Source organism: Melospiza georgiana, chromosome 2 (assembly GCF_028018845.1).
Source record: "Melospiza georgiana isolate bMelGeo1 chromosome 2, bMelGeo1.pri, whole genome shotgun sequence".
Lineage (NCBI taxonomy): Eukaryota > Metazoa > Chordata > Aves > Passeriformes > Passerellidae > Melospiza > Melospiza georgiana.
In genome coordinates this window covers 114,995,623-115,013,840 of record NC_080431.1, presented here as the reverse complement: position 1 = coordinate 115,013,840, position 18,218 = coordinate 114,995,623, and the positions used below count along the sequence as shown (strand labels likewise).

Here is an 18,218-nt window from a genome sequence, read left to right as displayed (position 1 = left end):
CTCTCCCTTTCCTTCAAAATGTGATAGGTGGAGTTTAAAATAAAAACTTCAGGATAGAAAAAAAATTGATCCCTAATTTCTTTTTAAAAAACAACATTGCTTGGGGGTTTTTTTGGGTATTTTCCCTGAGTGTTTGTCAGGTCAAACTAAAGCTTTTCAATATTTAGGGGTCCCTTTGCAGCCAAAATCATTCCTTGCTCTCATTGTGACTGCACGAGCTGAATACAAAGCCCTTTCAGTATTTTTTTAACTCTCAAGTTATATTTTACAAGACACAATCCACTCTCCCCTGTGACTCCCTCCCTTCCTTTGCTCTCTCTCAGGAACTGCCCTAATCTGGCTGGGGCTGTCCCAGCTGAAGGTGACACTGAGGGAGGGAGGGAGGGAGGGCCCATCTGGTGACACCACCACTGCCCAGACCTCTGGTCCTGCTGCATTTTATAACCCGATTACCCCAGACTTGGTGAATTCAGACAGATTGCCTACCAGCAAAACACTCAATATCCCATTATCAGATTTGTGGGCCCACCATCCCTCTTCATTTAGGATGTAATAGAAAGTGTCAGCAATGTCCTATGGAGTTTGGCTTGAAAATGAGTCTTGACTATGCAAATCAAAAGTGCACTGGGTAAAGATACTGCACAGAATCACAACAATTTTAAAACATTTTTTATTTAAATATTAAATAAAACACATCAACTAATCATTTTGGTGTACACCTCTCATTTTAACATAAGAAATAAAATGATTGTTCAGTCATGATAAAAAATAAACTATACATCTCAATTAAACCAATCACGTAGTGTCTTTAAATACCCTATTGCATTGCAGTCTGCAGAACAGCACTGTCAAGATATCTACAAAAAAAACCCCCAGACTTTTAAAATGACCTCTGCTCCAGCAATAATTCCAAAGAGGTTCTACAGCAATTGGAAAAGAAAAAAAAATACTATGAAAGTAAAGTGCTTGTCATTGCTCAGGACAGGAAACAAAGAATCTGTGGCCTTTAGATCCATGGCATTAAACAAAACACAAATTGAGGAGGAAGTTCTGTGGTTTAAGTACATGTGCTACCCCTTCCAAAACTGAAGGCCAAGTTGCTGCTTTGTAACAAGCTGGCTTCTTCTTGCCCTCCTCTCCAGCCATCTCCATGCAATCTCTTTTTTGGGTTGGGTTTTTTGGGGGGTTGTTTGTTTGTTTTCTTTTAAACCCACACTACAAATGAGCATGAGACTTTGGTGTTTTCTCTGCTGCAAGGCACCACTCATTAACAGGAGTTCAACTCGAGCAATTTTCTGTCACTTTGAAGCTTCCAGACCATGGAGCAGCAGTGGCAAGCTGGAGATGCACCAATACAGACACACAGATATAACACACAGATAAAGAGGTTGTTTATGGAGAGCCACAGACAGAGCCACATGACATCTTCAACTCTTCCTACTCCCACCAATTAACCTGGTCAATCTTTGGCTTTTTTATTTTTTCCTTAAAAAAAAAAAAAAAAAAAAAACAGCTAAACAAACCAAACAAAAAAGAAAACCCAAAAAAAACCCCAAAACAGGTCTCTATATTATTTGCAAATGTGTAATACTGCAGGTTGCATGAAGCCAAGGTAACTTGAAGGCACCCTGTGTCATACTAGGGAGATGGGTCCTTTAAGCATTTAGACAGAATGCAGCTACACTCTGACACTCGGATGGCAGCTCCCAGCCAAGCTGTCTCACTGTCTGCTCACCTGCTTCCAAAGTTTGCCTGCACTCCCCAAGTCATGTCTGTAGGAGCACAGCCTGTCCTCCCCTTAAACCTCAGCACAACCTCTATTGACACCAACAGAAGTCATGGTCTGCCTCAGGAGGGGACTCGGGGTTTATACCAGAAACACAACAGAAGCATATTACAAAATATAAAAAATAACTAGTGTTATATAGTTTTCTGCTTCCTATTTATATACATATACAGCATTAAAAACCATACGAAAAAACACCTACCTAATGCAAAACCTCGTTTTGCTAATATGCCAAAAAACAAACCAACCAAAAACAAACACCCAAAGATTGTGCTGTTTTACTCACTTTTAATACAGTTTTGTTCAGAAAAAGCTGTACTCCATTAGAGTAGAATTCTGTTCTAGCCTATTCCTTTTGTCTTTGTCAGTATATAATTATAACCTCAATATTGCACATTTCCCCAAGAGTCAGTTCTGTTTGGACCCTGATAATGAAATGCATAAAAACATAATTAGCAGCGGAAATAACGATGTGCAGCACTAAGAAATACCCCTCAGGCAACTTTGTAGGCAACCTCTAGGAGGGCTTTTTAAAAAGAAAACCCTTCCCATTACCCCACAGGTGCTGCTGCTTCCCTCCTCAGTGCCTCGGCAAGAATATGAATAAACTTAGAGTTTATAAAAAGATTCCTAAAGATTACCCAGACCAACAAAATAGGGGCATGTGTGCACCTGTGTGTATGTACACACACACCACTCCCAAACAAACATCCCTGCAAAAGACCAGCCATTATGCAATTTGGATCCTGATTACCAAGGGATACATTTCCAATAGTTACTGCTTCTGTACTAATTAGAAGGGCATGCTGAGCTTTTCCAGCTGATGTATCAAGCAAGAAGTTCACAGTTTTCATTTAAAGTATGTGTATCTGGGAGGTGTGGAATGGGGATGTTGGTTCCTTTAAATAAAATGAGTGTTAACAGGAGGGAAAAGGAAAAACAACAAATGGCAATGCTTCCATTTTTGTCTCCTATGAATGCATAATGCTGCATGCCACTGGTTTTCTGTTTATTTTTTTTTTTTAAAGAGGTAATCATCTTCACAAACCCATAAATGAATATTGTGAAAAAGGGAGGCTCTGGTCCCTTCTTTGAAAAGCCTCTCCCTGCTGTGTCACCACTACTGACAGCTGCTAATCTTGCATAACAGCAGAGCTGTATTGGTCTGACTTGAGTACAGTACCGAAGAGTTCTTCCCCAACCACATCCCTCCCTGCCCCCACAAATGCCCCACCCATCTGCCCCATCATTATTTTTTTTTCCTTTAAAAAAAAAAAAAAATCAGTTTCTATTCGTATTTGTTCAGTGCAAGAATAGTAGAAGCAAAAAGACATACATATTGCTTGTTTCAGTCCTATAAAGTTGCCAGCTTTCTGAGCCAGACAGCCTCTTCACATACTTCAAAATTTATTGCTTCTGAGAGTCACTCGTCCCCACGCCGCCAGCCAGCCACGGAGCAGCGGTGAAAGCTCCCCTGCAAAGAGAGCAGCCCGAAGCTCTCACTTGACCAGCACAAACTTGCCCAGCTGGCTGGAAGTCAGATCCTCCATCTCACAGTCCCCGTGCTGCAGGGTGACAGTGTCATAGCTCGGCGATGGCGTGGAGAAGCTCTGCTGCTGGGAGAAGGGGGCGGCCAGCGGGGCCGCGCTGCTGCTGCTGATGTACAGGTGAGTGTCCAGCAGGTGAGCGGCTGATGACACTGGGGACACGCTCAGCCCCAGGAAATGAGGTTGGAGCAGTTGGCTGCTGCCAGCAAAGGCCAGCTCAAAGGAGTTCTCTCTTTGCAGCTCTGACAGCAGAATGGAGTTGGAGGCTTTGCAGGTTCCGTCAGAGGAGGGGATGCTGCTTGCCGCGGGTGTCTGGGAGGTCTGGGGACAAGCTGTGTGGAGTAGTTGGTGATGCTGGAACTGGAGCATTCTGAACAAAATCCAAGAGGAAAGAGGTTAGTTCTATTCCTATTCCATGTTCTATTCCCTCCTTTCTTGCCCCTAACCTTGACGATAACTTTCCCCTTTGTTTCCTTCTATCAAACCCCTCCTTAGCCCAGCCAGCACAATCAAAGCAAGCTGCCTGTGCCAGGCTTTCCCTCATTCTGTCAGAATTCCCTACCCCTTCTGTCAGAGGGCAACTGTCACAACCAAGTTTATCTGGTCACGATTTGGCCACCTAATAATAGATGCTCTAGAGACAATGTGTGCAGATAAACCGGAAGCTCAATTTTCCATCTCACTTCTATGGGAATGAAGAGGTGCCACCACACATGACATTTGAGGCCACTGGAACTGTGCCTCCTTTGTGGGCTGTAACTTTTCCAAATTACAAGGTCTCACTTCCTTGCCATGGGAAAATTACAGGAGGAGGCAGAGGAGGAAAGAAATCATTCCCAAAACTAACAAAGAAAAACACAGCTTGCAGTAGGGGAGAAGCAATGTTTTCCCCCACACTACCAAACTGCTTCTCAATTCAGCAACCTCCAAATATTTGAACATTGAGATTTTTGAGTGGAATTGCACGTCCTATGTTACATGTGCCAGGGCAGGAAGCCACAAAGGAAGCCGAGCAGTTTACCCACTGCCACACAGCAAAGATGGATGGCAGGAACCCCCAGTGACCAAACCCCCAACATCTTTTGCTGTGTTTACCCCTCCTTGCTTGCCCTTAACCCAAAGCAAACGCAATGAAAAGGCACCAAAGCTCCTCCCTCACCTCTGCTGCTGCAGCACCTCCTCCAGGAGGCTTCTCCCCTCTCTGCTGCTCCCGCTGCTGCTGTACAAGCAGGTGTTGGGCTGCGTGTGCTGGAAAGGGCTCATGGCACTCCTTGCTGCCCGAGAGGAGGAGGAGGACTGACACACCTGCCGAGCAAAGCCTTTGATTTTATTCAAGCCGAGGAACCCCTTGGCTCGAGCGTTCTTCCGCAGCTGCTGCCTAAAAGCCTTCAAGCCTGTGGGACACGAGGAAAAGAAATGCACTTTAATCCTCCTCCTGCTTGCCTACAGTACAGATCAGCCTTTCTGGGCACTGCCTTCCTGGGTGGGAGAACTGGGTTGGAAGAGGCTCCAGTTCACCCTCTTCCTGGTGGTCAGAGCAGGATTTAGGTACTGAAACAGGGACTGGGACAGCTGCACCCTTGTGCAGATGGACGTGCATGGCAAAGGAAAAGCCTGAGAGAAATCATGACGTTGTACGCTCCGGATTTTAGGAGGAAGGTGGAGCCTGCCATCCCACTCACGGCAGCAGAAATATCTCCATGGGCAGGCTGAATCAGTGTCTGAGAACCTTTCCCCAGGGCATCCCACCCTCCCTCAGGGCCCACGAACACAGGAGGCAGAATATCCAGGTGTCCAGCCTCAGTGTGACACTAATGGGCAGCAAGTCTCCCCGCACCCTACCCTTTCCTAGTGGCTTTGGGAGGGTGCAACTCCCCAGCAACAAGGCCAGGAAGGCATTACCTTGAGTTAATGAGGTATCAGATGCTCGCCTTCCTTCTTGGAAGCTGACAGGCAGGAGAGAAGCACCTCCCATGCAGCCCTGGACTTGTAACACGGGAGCGTCAGACTGGGAAGCGAGGAAAGGCGACGTCATCCTCGCTGTGGCCGGGCTCCCTGTCATTACTTGACCTGCCAAACAGCTGCTCAGGGCCACTGAGCTGTCATTTGAAGATGAAGTAAGGCAGCTGTCTGAGCTAGTTCCCTCTGTGGGGCTGGCAGAGGAGGAAATGACTATACCTATGGAAGGGAAGGAAGGAGAGAAAGAACATTCCCAAGATGAGTACAGGAAGGAACAAACATGACATCAGAGCCTTCTGCCCACCTACACTGGCACTAATAAACAGCCTCGAGCTGGAGAGGTGTCCAGCAACTCCTGTTGTCCCAGGGCTTGACTCCAGCAAGGGGTCAACAAATCAACAAATAACCTCAGTTTGGGCTCCTGTCCAGCTGGCCAGCAGCACCAGCATCACCAGGCAGTGCTGGATCAGGCACACAGTGTTTTTTAGCACAACCAGGATTACTGTTTTGTGAACAGTTGTGCTTATTTAGTTGGTTGACAGGGTCTGGGTATGTACCAAACTCAATCAGTGAGGTGTTTTTTGTTAAATTCAGGCACTTTTTCCTCCCCCAGTACAACAGCAGAAGCAAGCAGACCAGGTTTGTGACCTGCTTGTGAGCATGCTCCCCTCTGAAGAGATCTAGGTGAAATACAACAGCACAACTTCTCTTCCCTAAGGGCCCTGCTTATCTGTAGGAAGGCAGAACTGGAGGGCAGAAAACAAACCTCTTTTCTAGGCTTTCCAACCCTAGTCAAGGTGAAATCAGCACACTCTCCCTCAGCATCTGGGCTCTATGGCACTCCTTCTCTGCACTTTTCCCCTACCTACAGACACCCTTCATCTTACCCAGACTTACTTACATGGAGGGACATGCTGATAGAAATGGGTGGTCACTTCTGCCAGGGTGTGCCTCCTGCTGGTGTTGCTAGGGATGCAGATGGGGTGGTCATATGCCTTAATTTCATCTTCCAGCTCCTTCTCTTGCCTCACTTCCTCGCTGATGGTGGTCTCCAGCAGGCTGTTCGGGGAGATGGAGCGGTTCCGGAAGAGCCCGTTGAAGTTGGTGTCCACAGGGAAGAACACAGGCTGGAAAACATGCCAGACCACAGACTTCAGGGTCTTTTCCTTATTTCTGCACTACCTTTTAATGCCCTCCACAATTCTATGGCATTTCTCCAGTAGGAATATTGTTTGAGAGGCTACGTGACAATGTGTCCAAATGCCAAACCAAACATAGGAGGGAGACAACAAAAGTCACAACCCCCATTGTTGTGGATTGGCAGAACAATGAGAAAAAAAGAAGCAACACAGAGTTTATCAGGGAACACCAACCTGTAATGGGTTGCTTATGTCACAGTCCATTTCTGCCTGCAAGGAAGGCTGAATCAGGCTCTGAGGTTGCTGGTAAAGCAGAGATGATCGCAGGGTTTCACTAGTGAGAGTGTCCTGAGGCATCTGGAGAGAGAGCAATGCACAGAAGCCATCACACACACTGCAGTTCCACGTGACTTTTCAGATACTGGAGAGTCACAGAATTTCAGAGCCACCTTCCCTGCAAGCTCTCTCCTCATGCTTTCTATGAAAATGAACAAAGCTAATCCATCAATGCCAACACAAACACAGAACTCCTCCTCCTCCTAAGTTAGGCAATTTAACTGGAAGTGCAATTTGCAGAGGCACCCAAACCACACTTTAAAGGGGATGGGGGCGAAGAAAATAAAATGAATGTCAGAAAAACACATTAAGTGACTCATGGAGTACTTCTACAGGATATGCAACAAAGAAGCGTAACCAAGCCATGCCTAAAAGGGCAGATTTCCTTGAGAAGTCTAATCCTGTGGCTCATTATTGACCTGCACTGGAGGCAGACTATTCTTTGGACCATGACCCGCGGTCACTTGCTAGGAAACAGGGCATTAATATTCACTCAGCCTCCTGCTGAAGAACAGCAGGCTGTGTCCTGTCAGAGGGCACCACTATCAGAAATAGTTTTCAGAAGCTTGGCAGCTGCATGAAAGGGAGATGCAGAGGTGCCTGCGCTCACCTCAGCGTTGGTGATCTCGGAGCTCCGGGGCCGCGGCTGCCGGCCGGCTGCCGGCCGAGTGGACACCTGGCTGCTCCGGTACTCCTTCAGGCGCTCCAGCAGCAGGTAATAAATGGCAGCAAAGTGGTTGTAGCTGCTGTTCTGCAGGGACTGGAAGACATTGGAAGGGCCTTTTTGAGTCACAGGTAACTCAGGATGTAAGCAGCCAAAACTCATCGCTAAGGGCTCAGAGTAGCATGCTCAAAAAACCAAGCAAAATCCAGAAGGGCAGTGAAGATTTTATGCTGTGACACCAGATCAAGGCCACTCATTGAATGACCCATGAGTGCACCACTGGCATTCTGGTGGTCACTGGAGAGGTATCTAAAGAGCAAGAGATGTATCTGGTGGAGATGTATCTAAAGGGCAAGAACTCACCTCCACAGTCCTCTGCCTGTCGATGCCAAGGGTTTGCATGATCCCGAGGACCTGCTCGTTGTAGTCACCCAGGTTGGAGTTGTAGTTTTGCATGGAGAAGGACAAGGACTGCTGCTGCTGAAGGGAGGGGTCAGCCTGCATCCACTTGTGCTGCTTGATCTGGGAGATGGTTATCCGCTTGGTTGGGTCCACAACCAGCATCCGTCGGATTAGTGTTTCACAGTCTGGGTGACGAAGAAAGACAAACTCATGAGCAAGGGGCAAAAATGTAACAGCCCAGCCCCAGGTCACTGCTAAGAACACTTCCCAGCAACAGTGTAAGATGCCTATGAAAACAGGAATTAAAGGTTTGGGTGCAGCTGATGACTGATCTGACTATCAGATATCCCAGACAGCACAAGAGATGTTCACGTGCATATCACAAAAACAATATCTCCCTGCAGGAAATGAAGCTGTACTGGATACCAGGTGGCCTTGCACCATGTACAAGAGCTGGTTTTGAGAGCATGCAGGTTTGATGGCATTACATGCACATAAAATAGGTCAGAACTTAGCACAGAACCCCATCACATACAACTTCCTGGTCCTGGCCCTATATTGCTTATTTACTTATAACCAGGAAATAAAGCTGTTCATGGCCATAACTGATAAACTTCAGACTTCAGTAGTTATCTCCACGTGACAACAGAGGCACGTTCACTTGGTTTTGAAACCAAATCAGAGAGAGGTGATAACACTCTTCAGTTTCACGTTTCTCATCAGACTGTTGGAGTTCTCAGGAAACACTGCCGAGTCCCCTATTCCTGCTCTCCTTGGCAGCACAGCCACACTGGAACATCCCTTCTGCATGGCTAAAATATCTTAGGAGAACTACACCTATGTCAGCATTGCAGACTAGTCTCATTAAAATCCTGTTTTCTCTCTTTTCTGAGTGATTATTACTCCAGCTAGGGAGTCAAGTATTTTTGTAATCCATAGGGATGTTCTAAGAAAGGAAAGTACAGCTTTTTAGATGCACCACAAAGCAGATCCCAGAAAAGAAAACATCTTCTGTCCTACAGAAACTACTGGATACATAAAAAACAAAATAATTGCCAGCTGCAAACTGGATAGCTACTGCTTTATAGCACCTGTTCTAACATTAAGGATCTGAAATAAAAGCACCTTCGGACATGAAGTAGGGGATGCGGAACCGCCCCTCCAGCACTCTTTGCCTCAGAGTTGGTAAATTGGGTCCATCAAAAGGCAGAGAACCGCAGACAAGGACGTACAGAACCACCCCAAGGCTCTGCCAATAGAAAACAGCACAGCACATGGTTGACTCCAGGAAAAGCAACGATTCTGAAGTCCCACAGACCCTCACAAGGGGTGAAATGCAGTTTCTGAGGAACAGCAAGCTCACCCATATGTCAAGGTGAGGTCCTTCATATTCTTTGCCTTCGAAAACTTCTGGAGCTGCATAGGGTGGGCTTCCACACCAAGTGGAGAGGGGCTCTCCCGACTTGTAAAAGTTTCCAAAGCCAAAGTCTGAAATAATGGTGAAAATCTGGGGTAAGACAACAACACTCAACCACATACTAATATTTCAGAAGTAGCAGAAAAATGGAGAGAAAGGAACAGATGTGTTGCTTTGTTTTCTGCCTGTTCATTTAAGCTACTCCCTTCTGTTCACAAAATCTGTTCCAAGAAATATCTGTAACTCTTTGTTTTATTTTCACTTACAGAAACACAAACACATTTACAGGATCATCCTAGGGAAACCCAAATGTCTAAACAACACGCCTGATGTTCTTTATAAAGTGACCTCCTATTTCCTAGTACCTGCTAATTTGATATTCATGTTAGCATCCAGCAGGAGGTTCTCTGTTTTGAGATCCCTGTGCACGATGTGGTGGCTGTGACAATATTCCACAGCTGAGAGAATCTGCCAGAACTTCTTCCGTGCTTCGCTCTCGCTCAGGTGCCCGTTGGAGGTCAGGTGATCTGCAGACAAAATCAGAGAGGATTTAGAAACACCCCGAGGAAATTTGTCATAATCCTGCAGGTGCTGTGCTTGCTGTTTGACAGCTGACAACACAAGCCCCAGGTTTTTAATCAGAATGTATCTGTTACTCAGGAATGACAAAGTAAAGCCATGGGTTTCTAAATCTAAGGAACTGTGAGCTCTGTCAGTGAGGACTTACCAAACATTTCTCCATTCTTTGCAAACTCAGTAACAATGTACAGCATATCCTTTGTCTCCATAACCTGTGAAGACATGAAAGAACACAATTTGAAAAAAAAATAACCAGAGCTCTATAGTTTCATTTATTTTTCTATGTGAATTCTCAAACATATCCATTCAAATTCATATTTGCTGTAGCAGCTGGCAGTAAAAGCATCCAATTTTGCATCACAGAGTTCTTTCCAAGCAAACTGGTAATGAAAAAGATAACAAATCAAGGCTTATGTGCCTACATTATACAATGGCTTCCCAGGCCATTGTTCTTCTCACCATTACCAAGCCACCTAATCTCTGTAAGAGAGCAGATGAGTGTTTAGATAATTTCATACACTCTCCTTTTGTTAAAAAATGCATATATAGTTTTATGACATATTCTGAGCAAAGAAACGTAGAAGTTTATCTAAAGTTTTCTTTGTTTCAGGGCTAGTGGGGGGGCTCAGATCAGCAGGGCTAGCTGCAAGCTGGACAAAGCAAGAAGTGGTATCAGACCCCCTGCTCCTGTTTGGAGCTGGCTGGGACATGGGGAGCCTCCTGTGCAAGTGATAACAGGCTGCTGTTTGTGTAACAGCACTGCTTGATGCACATCAACAACTGTCAATATATTGCCTATCAATCTAGTATCAACTTGCTTTGATATTTCACAATATTTGCCTTTGGAAGAAAATAAAAAAGAATAACTAAAATCTAAATGATGAATGAGAGATGCTGAGCGTTTCCAAGTTCATCTTCAGTTGCTGCAGCACACCTTTGAAATGTTGTATTTCAGAATGCAACATTTCCCTGGAAACATTTCCCTCTCACGAGCAGATACTTTGTTTTGAAGCAGGAGGCTCACAACAGGTTAACAATCCAAAAAGCCTCAATTCTACTTCAAAGGCTGTAACTTCCAGGCTCCCAACATGTAACCTTTTTCAAAGACTCTTGTCTTCCCCTCACTACAAGTACACACAGACGCAAAATGAAAATAAACAAACAAGGAGCAAAGGAAGAGAGGTTCCCAGTTTAAAAAACTGAAGGAAAGTGTTCTGGGAAACTTGCCAGCTGAATGAAATTAAGACCTGGTGCTGAAACTAAAACAATGATGAAATAATACAAGAACCCACACCCTACACTGGTATGTCATCTAATTCCATCTCTGCTTCTCAGCCTCCATCAAACAGGTAAAGCATCAGTAACAACAACAAAGAAAAGAAAACTTCACTGAAAAGAAATTATGGTCCCCTACCAACGTCACCTGCTGCATCAAGTGAAGTGGTTCAACGAGATGGAATTTAACCTGCTTTTCTAAATGCTCTGAAACAGTATTTTCACCCACATCATTCCACTGAAATGAACTCAACCGAACTGTTAGAATGTTTCTGTGTGTCCTATACTGCCCCGTGGGCAACCCTGACGTCAGCCCTCAACACAGAATCATTCTTGTTATGATGGCTAACACTATAAATACAAACACTTCATGTGTGTCAAGGTCTTTTAAAATAATGCCTTGCCTAAGCACCTGCCTTACTGGCTCTTCAGCCTCACATGTTAATTAAACTTTTTTTTTTTTCTTTTTTATTTATTTAAGCTAACAAAGCCAGCAATAAGATCACAGCTGATAATAGTGTTTACTACTGCACATGGACTTTCAGACCTGCTGCTTCATCCCATCTCCACCTTTCTCCCCTCTGCCCTTTTAGACAGGTCCAGAAAGACTGACAGCTCTGCCCTGCTCATGGCAGGGGCTTGCACCAGATGACCTTTAAAGGTCCCTTCCAACCCAAACTGTTCTGTCACCTTAAATCCACAAAGCATTGTTTAAATGATTGAGAGGAACTTACACCAAAGGCTACGTAGATCTAACGTTTAGAATTTGCAAAGCAGCCCTTGCTCACAAGACAAATGTGATCCTGCTTTCTGCACAACACATTCATTTGTTCCCACGGTTAAAAATATCCATCAGTGCAGAAACTAAACAAATCTAAACCAAAATTCACGTTGTGAAACTCTGCAGGGGAAAGATACTTAAAATGCACTTTCAAAACTACACAAACTGCAACAGAACAACCAAACAGGTGATTTCTTGACATATTCTAAGATACCAACATTTACCACCTTTTCCATTTTCACTAATCTAATTCTTTGATTAAGTTTCCACTTAGACTTTCTACTTAGATTCATTTGGTTTAATTGTTGGTGATTTTAAATCCCTTCCACTTAAGGCAAACTCAACTTTAGTGCTTCCTTCTCTACCACCCAATGTGAGTTTAAGTCTTCCTCTCATCTAAAGCAGTAAGAAGTTCCAGTCCTCTAAAATGGGAAAAGCAGATGAGGTAGGAAAAGCAAGTTAATGATAGAAGTTCAGCTAACCCATTCCTCAATCTGAAACAAACGTCAGCCTGGCTTCAACTTTGTAAATTTTACAATGGATTTTGTCAAAAAGCTGTCTAACACCAGAATCTTGTTCAAAGAATGAAGAATGACTTTGAAGACATCCAGTTTACTTCAAATGCTTTTCAAAAAGTATTTCAGTATTTCAACATGCTTTCCCTCTACAAATATTAGATGCAAAAATCACATGCAAGAGACCACAAGCATATTTGATCTACGTGCTGCACTTCAAAGGTGGACTCTTACCTGATATAGCTTGATAATGTGGGGATGATTCAAAAGCTTCATTATCTGAACTTCTCTATAAATCTTCTCCAGGTTGCTTGGGTCTAACCTTGTCTTGTCTATTATTTTTATTGCAACCTGCAAATTTAAAGAATAACAAAACAACCCCAGGTATTACAAAACAGGTACTCTCACTGTTAAGATACCTTAATAAAAAACAACAAAAAAAAAGACACACCCCCGCACGAACACACCACTCACAAAATCCAAGTAAAGTAGCTTTTAAAGTAGCTTTTAAAGCACAGACTTGACAAAGCTGATTCTGTTTTTCTGAACTGCACAGAATTCACGGCACAGAACGTTTTCGTTTTCCTTTTCTACGTCAAAGGATTACACGTAAGGTAGCGAACAGAACTGCAGAAATTAGCACTGGACAGGATTCTGTAAATCTTTTAATCCGTCCCATGCCAGTGAAAAACAGATCCCTGTAACAGACTATCTCCTGCTGTAGTGGCTGAGGCAGTTTTGACATGCACCAGAAATATAAATACGGCTGCACATCCAGGAAAAAATTATTTCTGCAAATAAGACCCCGGGTTCTTTGTTCTTGAAGACCACTGAATGAAAAAAAAAAAAAAAAAAAAAAAAAAACTAAAAAAAAAAACCCCACAAAAACCAAAAAGCCTGAAGCATTCAAGAGATCATTAATTTGCACGGCGTTTCTAGCAAACTGAGAGTAACTCAACAGAGTTACGGTACCACAGAACTGCGGGAGCTGGGTTTTTTGCAGGCATTCTTGCCGAGTTTCAATTCCACACGGCGGCAGAACTCGCAGCCGCTGTCCCGCGGAGCGCGGCATCACCCGCGGGGCTGCGCGCCCGCTCCCCGCGCCCCGAGCGCCGGCCCCGCGCACCCACCTGCGTCTTGGTCACCCTGTGCCGGGCCAGCTTGACCACGGCGAAGTTGCCTTTCCCCAGGGTCCTCTCGATGTCGTAGAAGCCGACTCGCAGGGGCCGCTGCTGGCCGTGCGCGGCCGCGGGCGCCGAGGCGAACTCCGACATGATCACCATGGCTCAGGCGGGGAGCGGGCAGCGCCTCAGGACGGCAGCATCGGCGCAGCACCTGCACGGACACGGCAGCGCCTCAGGACGGGAGCATCCAAGCAGAGCCCGCCCGGACCCGGCAGCGCCTCAGGACGGGAGCGCCCGCACGGACACGGCACCGTGAGCCGCGCTCCGCTCCGCCGGCCCTGCCCGCCCCGTCCGCGCCGCCGCCGCCGGCCCCGCTCCCCCCGCGGCCGCGCGGAGCCCGGCGGAGCGGCGCTGAAGCCGCCTCGTACCTGGCGGGCGCGCAGGGCTGTGAGGGCGGGCGGCCGCGCGTGCGAGTGAGTGAGCGAGCGAGCGAGTGAGTGCGGCGGGGCGAGCGCGCTCCGGGGGGCAGGCGGCACCACGCGGGATGTCCCGGCCCCCCGCCCTGCCCGCCCCTCGCCTCCATGCGCGCACCGCCCGCCCCGCCCGCCTCTTCCCCCGCCCACCGCCGAAAGCCGAGACGGGCCCATTGACGTCACTTTGACGCCAGCGAGACGCGCGGCCGGGCGCGGGGCTGGAGGGGAGCGGAGACACCGGGACGTTGCCAGGGAACGGGCGGCGCTGACGCGGGCGCTGATGGAGCCGTCGCCCGGGAGACCCGGGGGGGCGGTGACGTCAGGGCGGGGGGAGGCAGGGATGAGGGGGGGTCGGGGGTCTCCTGCCCGCCCCCCGGCCCGGCCCGGCCCGGCCCGGCCCGGCCCGCCCTCCCGGCGGGGTCGCTCCCCGGAGTGGCGGCGGCTCCCGACGGGGCGTCCCCGGCAGCGCGGGGATGTCGCGATTGCGGCGCCGCCCCGGCGACAGCACCTGGAGCTGGTGACCCCCCGGTGACCGGCGGGGGTGCCGGTGTCCCCAGCCGCAGCGAGATGGGGAAGTCCCGCTGGCGGCAGGAACAGCGCGGCTGCAGCCCTGCAGGGGAGCGGCTCTCCCCGGTCCCGAGGCGCTGGGGGGCTCTGCATGCACCGCACCCTTCGCACTGTGCCTGCAGCGGCAAACGCACCCGCCTGTCCCTGCGCCAGGGCGGCTTCCCTGCCCCTGCTTTCCAGCGTGTGATGGAGGGGAGGCTGCAGAGGGGATGCTGGGGACACCCCGGTCTGGGTACAGCAGCCCTCTGTGTTGAGCAGCTGGGTGCTGACAGTAGCAAAAGTAATAATAAAGAATATATGTGTGTGTGTGTGTGTGTGTGTGTGTGTGTGTGTGTGTGTGTGTATGTAAAATCACGGGATGGTTTGGGTTGGAAGGGATCGTAAAGATCCTTCAGTCCCGCTGTCCTGCCATGGTCAGGGATGCCTTCCACTAGACCAGGTTGCACAGAGCCTCATCCAGCCTCACCTTGAACACCTCCAGGGATGGGGCAGCCACAACTTTTCTGGGCAACCTGCTCTGGTGTCTCACTACCCTCACAGTAAAGAATTTCTTCCTGATATCTAACCTAAACATACCTTCTATCAATTTGAAGCCATTGCCCCCTGTCCTTGTATATAGTCTGTCTCCATCTCTCTTTTCAGCTCCCTTCAGGTGCCGGAAGGCTGCAAATAGGTCACTCTGAAGCTTCTCTTTTCCAGGCTGAACAATCCCAATTCTCTCAGCCTTTCCTCATAGCAGAGGTGCTCCATCCCTCTGATCATCCTGGTGGCCCCCTCTGGCCTCTCTCCATTGAGTCCATGTCCCCCATATTTGTGATGCTATTGCAACTCAGCACTCAGAATAACACCTGCAGTGCCATTACCCCTGCTCAGGGTGGAAGGGAGGCTTGGGAAATTTCCCTTTGGCGCAACAAGGCTTAAGGATGTTGTATAGAACTGAACCTCAGCCAAGAGACTCCTCTCAAGGTCAGATGTGGAACAGCAGATGCACAGGGTTCAAACAGGGAGATCTTCAGCCTCCACGCAGCGGGTGACAAAAATGTTTGTACACTTGGAGTCAAATTCCAGTCTAATCTCAAAAATAAGTCTTGAATGATGCCTGCCATATGTTTTTCAGCTTTATCTTCTCTATTGCAGTCGGTCTAGGGTCTTTTCAGACAGGTAGTTCTTCAGCCAGGAGATGGGTTTCTGACTGGAAAACTCTCCCTCTCAGTCTGAGCCACTCCCCTGACCATCACAGCCCCTGGCACACTGGGAGGTGACCCTGCTCTTCCATCCAGGGCCACCATACAAATTGGATTTGCCAGACTGCTGGAAATAAGGTATAAAAGCTGCAGCTCTGCTTCACACTGAAAATTTCAAAGCACTCAGTAAAAATCTCTTCAAAGAGAAGATGGAGAGGGGATCTAATCAGCGCATGCAAATATCTCCAAAGTGGGAGCCAGGAGGATGGTCCCAGACTCTTCAGTGGTGCCCAGCATCAGGATGAGGAGCAATGTGGTTTATTTGAAATAAACCACAAGAAATTCCACCTCAACATGGGGAAGAATTTCTTTCCATGGAGGTGCCAGAGCTCAGGAACAGTTGCCCAGGGAGAACACAGAGTTCCCTCTCTGTAGACATTCCAGACCCACCTGGATGTGTCCCTCCAACCCTGACAATTCTGTGATTCTGAGATTTTCGCTTGTTGTTGATGTTCTCCTTAAGGTCCTGGATGGCTCCTAGAGGGTTCAAAGATGGATGTGATGTGCTAGGGGAGGAAAGCAAGCTTTTTGTCAATTTTTGTAAATTTTAAGGTGGGCTGAGGAAGATGTGGTGCTCTGCATAAATCAATTTACGTGATCCATGAGCTGTGTTACATCAATGCGTTTGAGAGAGATCTGTCAGGATGTTTTGGTGAAGTTTTAGTTTTTACACTGCGGGCTCTTTCTCTTAGAAAAAAATGGAGAAACAACACCTTATACACAGAACCCACACTGTCCTAATGCTTTCTTTCTGTGAGCAGGCAGGCTGGCATTCTTCAGGGCTTGAATGGAGCTGGGAGAGGGCAGAGCTGGTGGCCAGGAGCTGAAGGACAGGAGCTGCTTCCATGGTGTGACCCGAGTCACGGGACTGCTGTGGCATGTGCTGGAGAGAGGGGAATAGCACAGAGAATAGCACAGAGCCAGCCCGGGCTATTGTAGCATTCAATTAGTGCTTACACAGTGCCTTGAATAACTCACATGAAAAGCTGACATTATTATTGTTATTATTGTTATTATTAAGCTAACAGTATATTCTCTGTGGAGCTCATGAAAGGGAGGTGACGCACAAACAGCACATACAGTAGCAGCTGCATGTGAACAGTGCCCCAGGAGTTATAAAGAAAAAAATTACCTTAATAATGGTTCCTCTGCTGTGGTGGGATTTTCCTCCCTTTAATTATAGTTGCTGTTTTCATTTGAAATTGATTAAGTGTTTTAGGATGGCAAACAGAGCTGGTCTTTTTAAAAAGAACACTCAAAGACATCCAGCCCCAGCTAGGAGCGGAACACTTTTATTCCTTTTTAAAGGGCTCAGAGTTTCTTTCTTCCAAAATGATAAGAGGATGACTGGATTTGGTGCTCTCCAGAACATCTCACGATTTTTCCACACTAAGGAGAGGTGGGCACTTGTGCCATGGGACTTCCTGGAGAGGAGAATCCACTGTCCTGATTTTAATTGCCTGCTTTGGATGGAAGAGGCAAGAAGGACTGGCAAGTGCTGCTCCCTGTAAAATGTACTTACAGTGATCTCTGTTCCAGAGCATCTGCAGTGAAGGAGGGAGCACCTCATTTCTAAACTTAAAACACTGTTGTATCATTGGTTGGGAATTAAAGACCCCCTACCTCTATTATTCTCAGCAACCTTTTGGTTGTTTCTCTTCCATTTTCATTCATGCAGGTAAAAACAAGTTCCAGCAGCTCTGCTCAGAAGCAACCATTGCACAATTTTGGCAGTGTCATAATTGCATCGTTTTTCTGCCCCTTTCGCTCTGAATGCTGTGAAGGCATCGCAGAGCTCTTATGCAATCGGGTTCTATCAGCTCAGAGAGGTGCTGCTGCTGCTGCTGCTGCTGCTGGGAAGGTTGAGGCGTTCGCAGTTTCTGCTTTAACACTACTGCTGCCCTCTGGTGTTTTAGACATCCTGGATGAGGAGTCACCTTGGATGATTCCGTGATATCCGCGCTCGGGAGAGGTGTAATTACAGAGCTGGCTTGCTCAGAATCAGGGGAGAAAAGCGAGGGAAGTGGAGAGGCACTTTTCAGGGCACATCCACGAGGATGTTCCTTTGAATCCTCGAGGAAAAGGGAGAAACCGGGAGGACACAACTGCTAAGTTTTTCCATTGCAGCCGCTCTGTGCTCCCTCCCCGAGGGCAGCATGGTCTGTGGATGGGAATGCACAGGGAGGCTGATGCCTTCCAGAGCTCATCTCGCAGATATTTCCAGCAATTCAGGCTTTAGTCATTTCACTCAGCATTCTCTATCAGTTTCAAAACAAACTGACAACAATAGCAACTTTCTTCACTGGGCAAAAAGAAAACAAACCAAGAAGTTTGGAGACATTCCTTTCTACCCATTTCATCCTCCACAGATAAAGTCAGCCTGGCTTTCTGTGGTGGATTTACTGGGTCA

At 47.3% G+C, this 18,218-nt stretch overlaps 1 protein-coding gene across 2 annotated transcripts; it reads right to left on the bottom strand.

The window, feature by feature from the left end:
* Positions 1–651: 651 nt before the first annotated feature.
* On the bottom strand, positions 652–14,029 carry SIK1 (salt inducible kinase 1). 2 transcript variants are annotated; one of them, XM_058019242.1, is made up of 14 exons: positions 13,953–14,029; positions 13,531–13,735; positions 12,635–12,751; positions 9,978–10,041; positions 9,616–9,777; positions 9,197–9,321; positions 8,959–9,082; positions 7,795–8,018; positions 7,378–7,527; positions 6,666–6,788; positions 6,194–6,419; positions 5,236–5,511; positions 4,493–4,727; positions 652–3,703 (listed from the first exon to the last, which is right to left on the bottom strand). In XM_058019242.1, the coding sequence occupies exons 2-14, from the start codon at positions 13,681–13,683 to the stop codon at positions 3,286–3,288; spliced, it is 2,397 nt and encodes a 798-aa protein (XP_057875225.1). In that variant the 5' UTR covers positions 13,684–13,735; positions 13,953–14,029; the 3' UTR covers positions 652–3,285. The 2 variants fall into 2 exon arrangements, with proteins under 2 accessions (XP_057875225.1, XP_057875227.1); XM_058019244.1 differs by lacking the exon at positions 13,953–14,029 and having other exon boundaries at positions 13,531–13,786.
* Between the last annotated feature and the right edge of the window lie 4,189 nt (positions 14,030–18,218).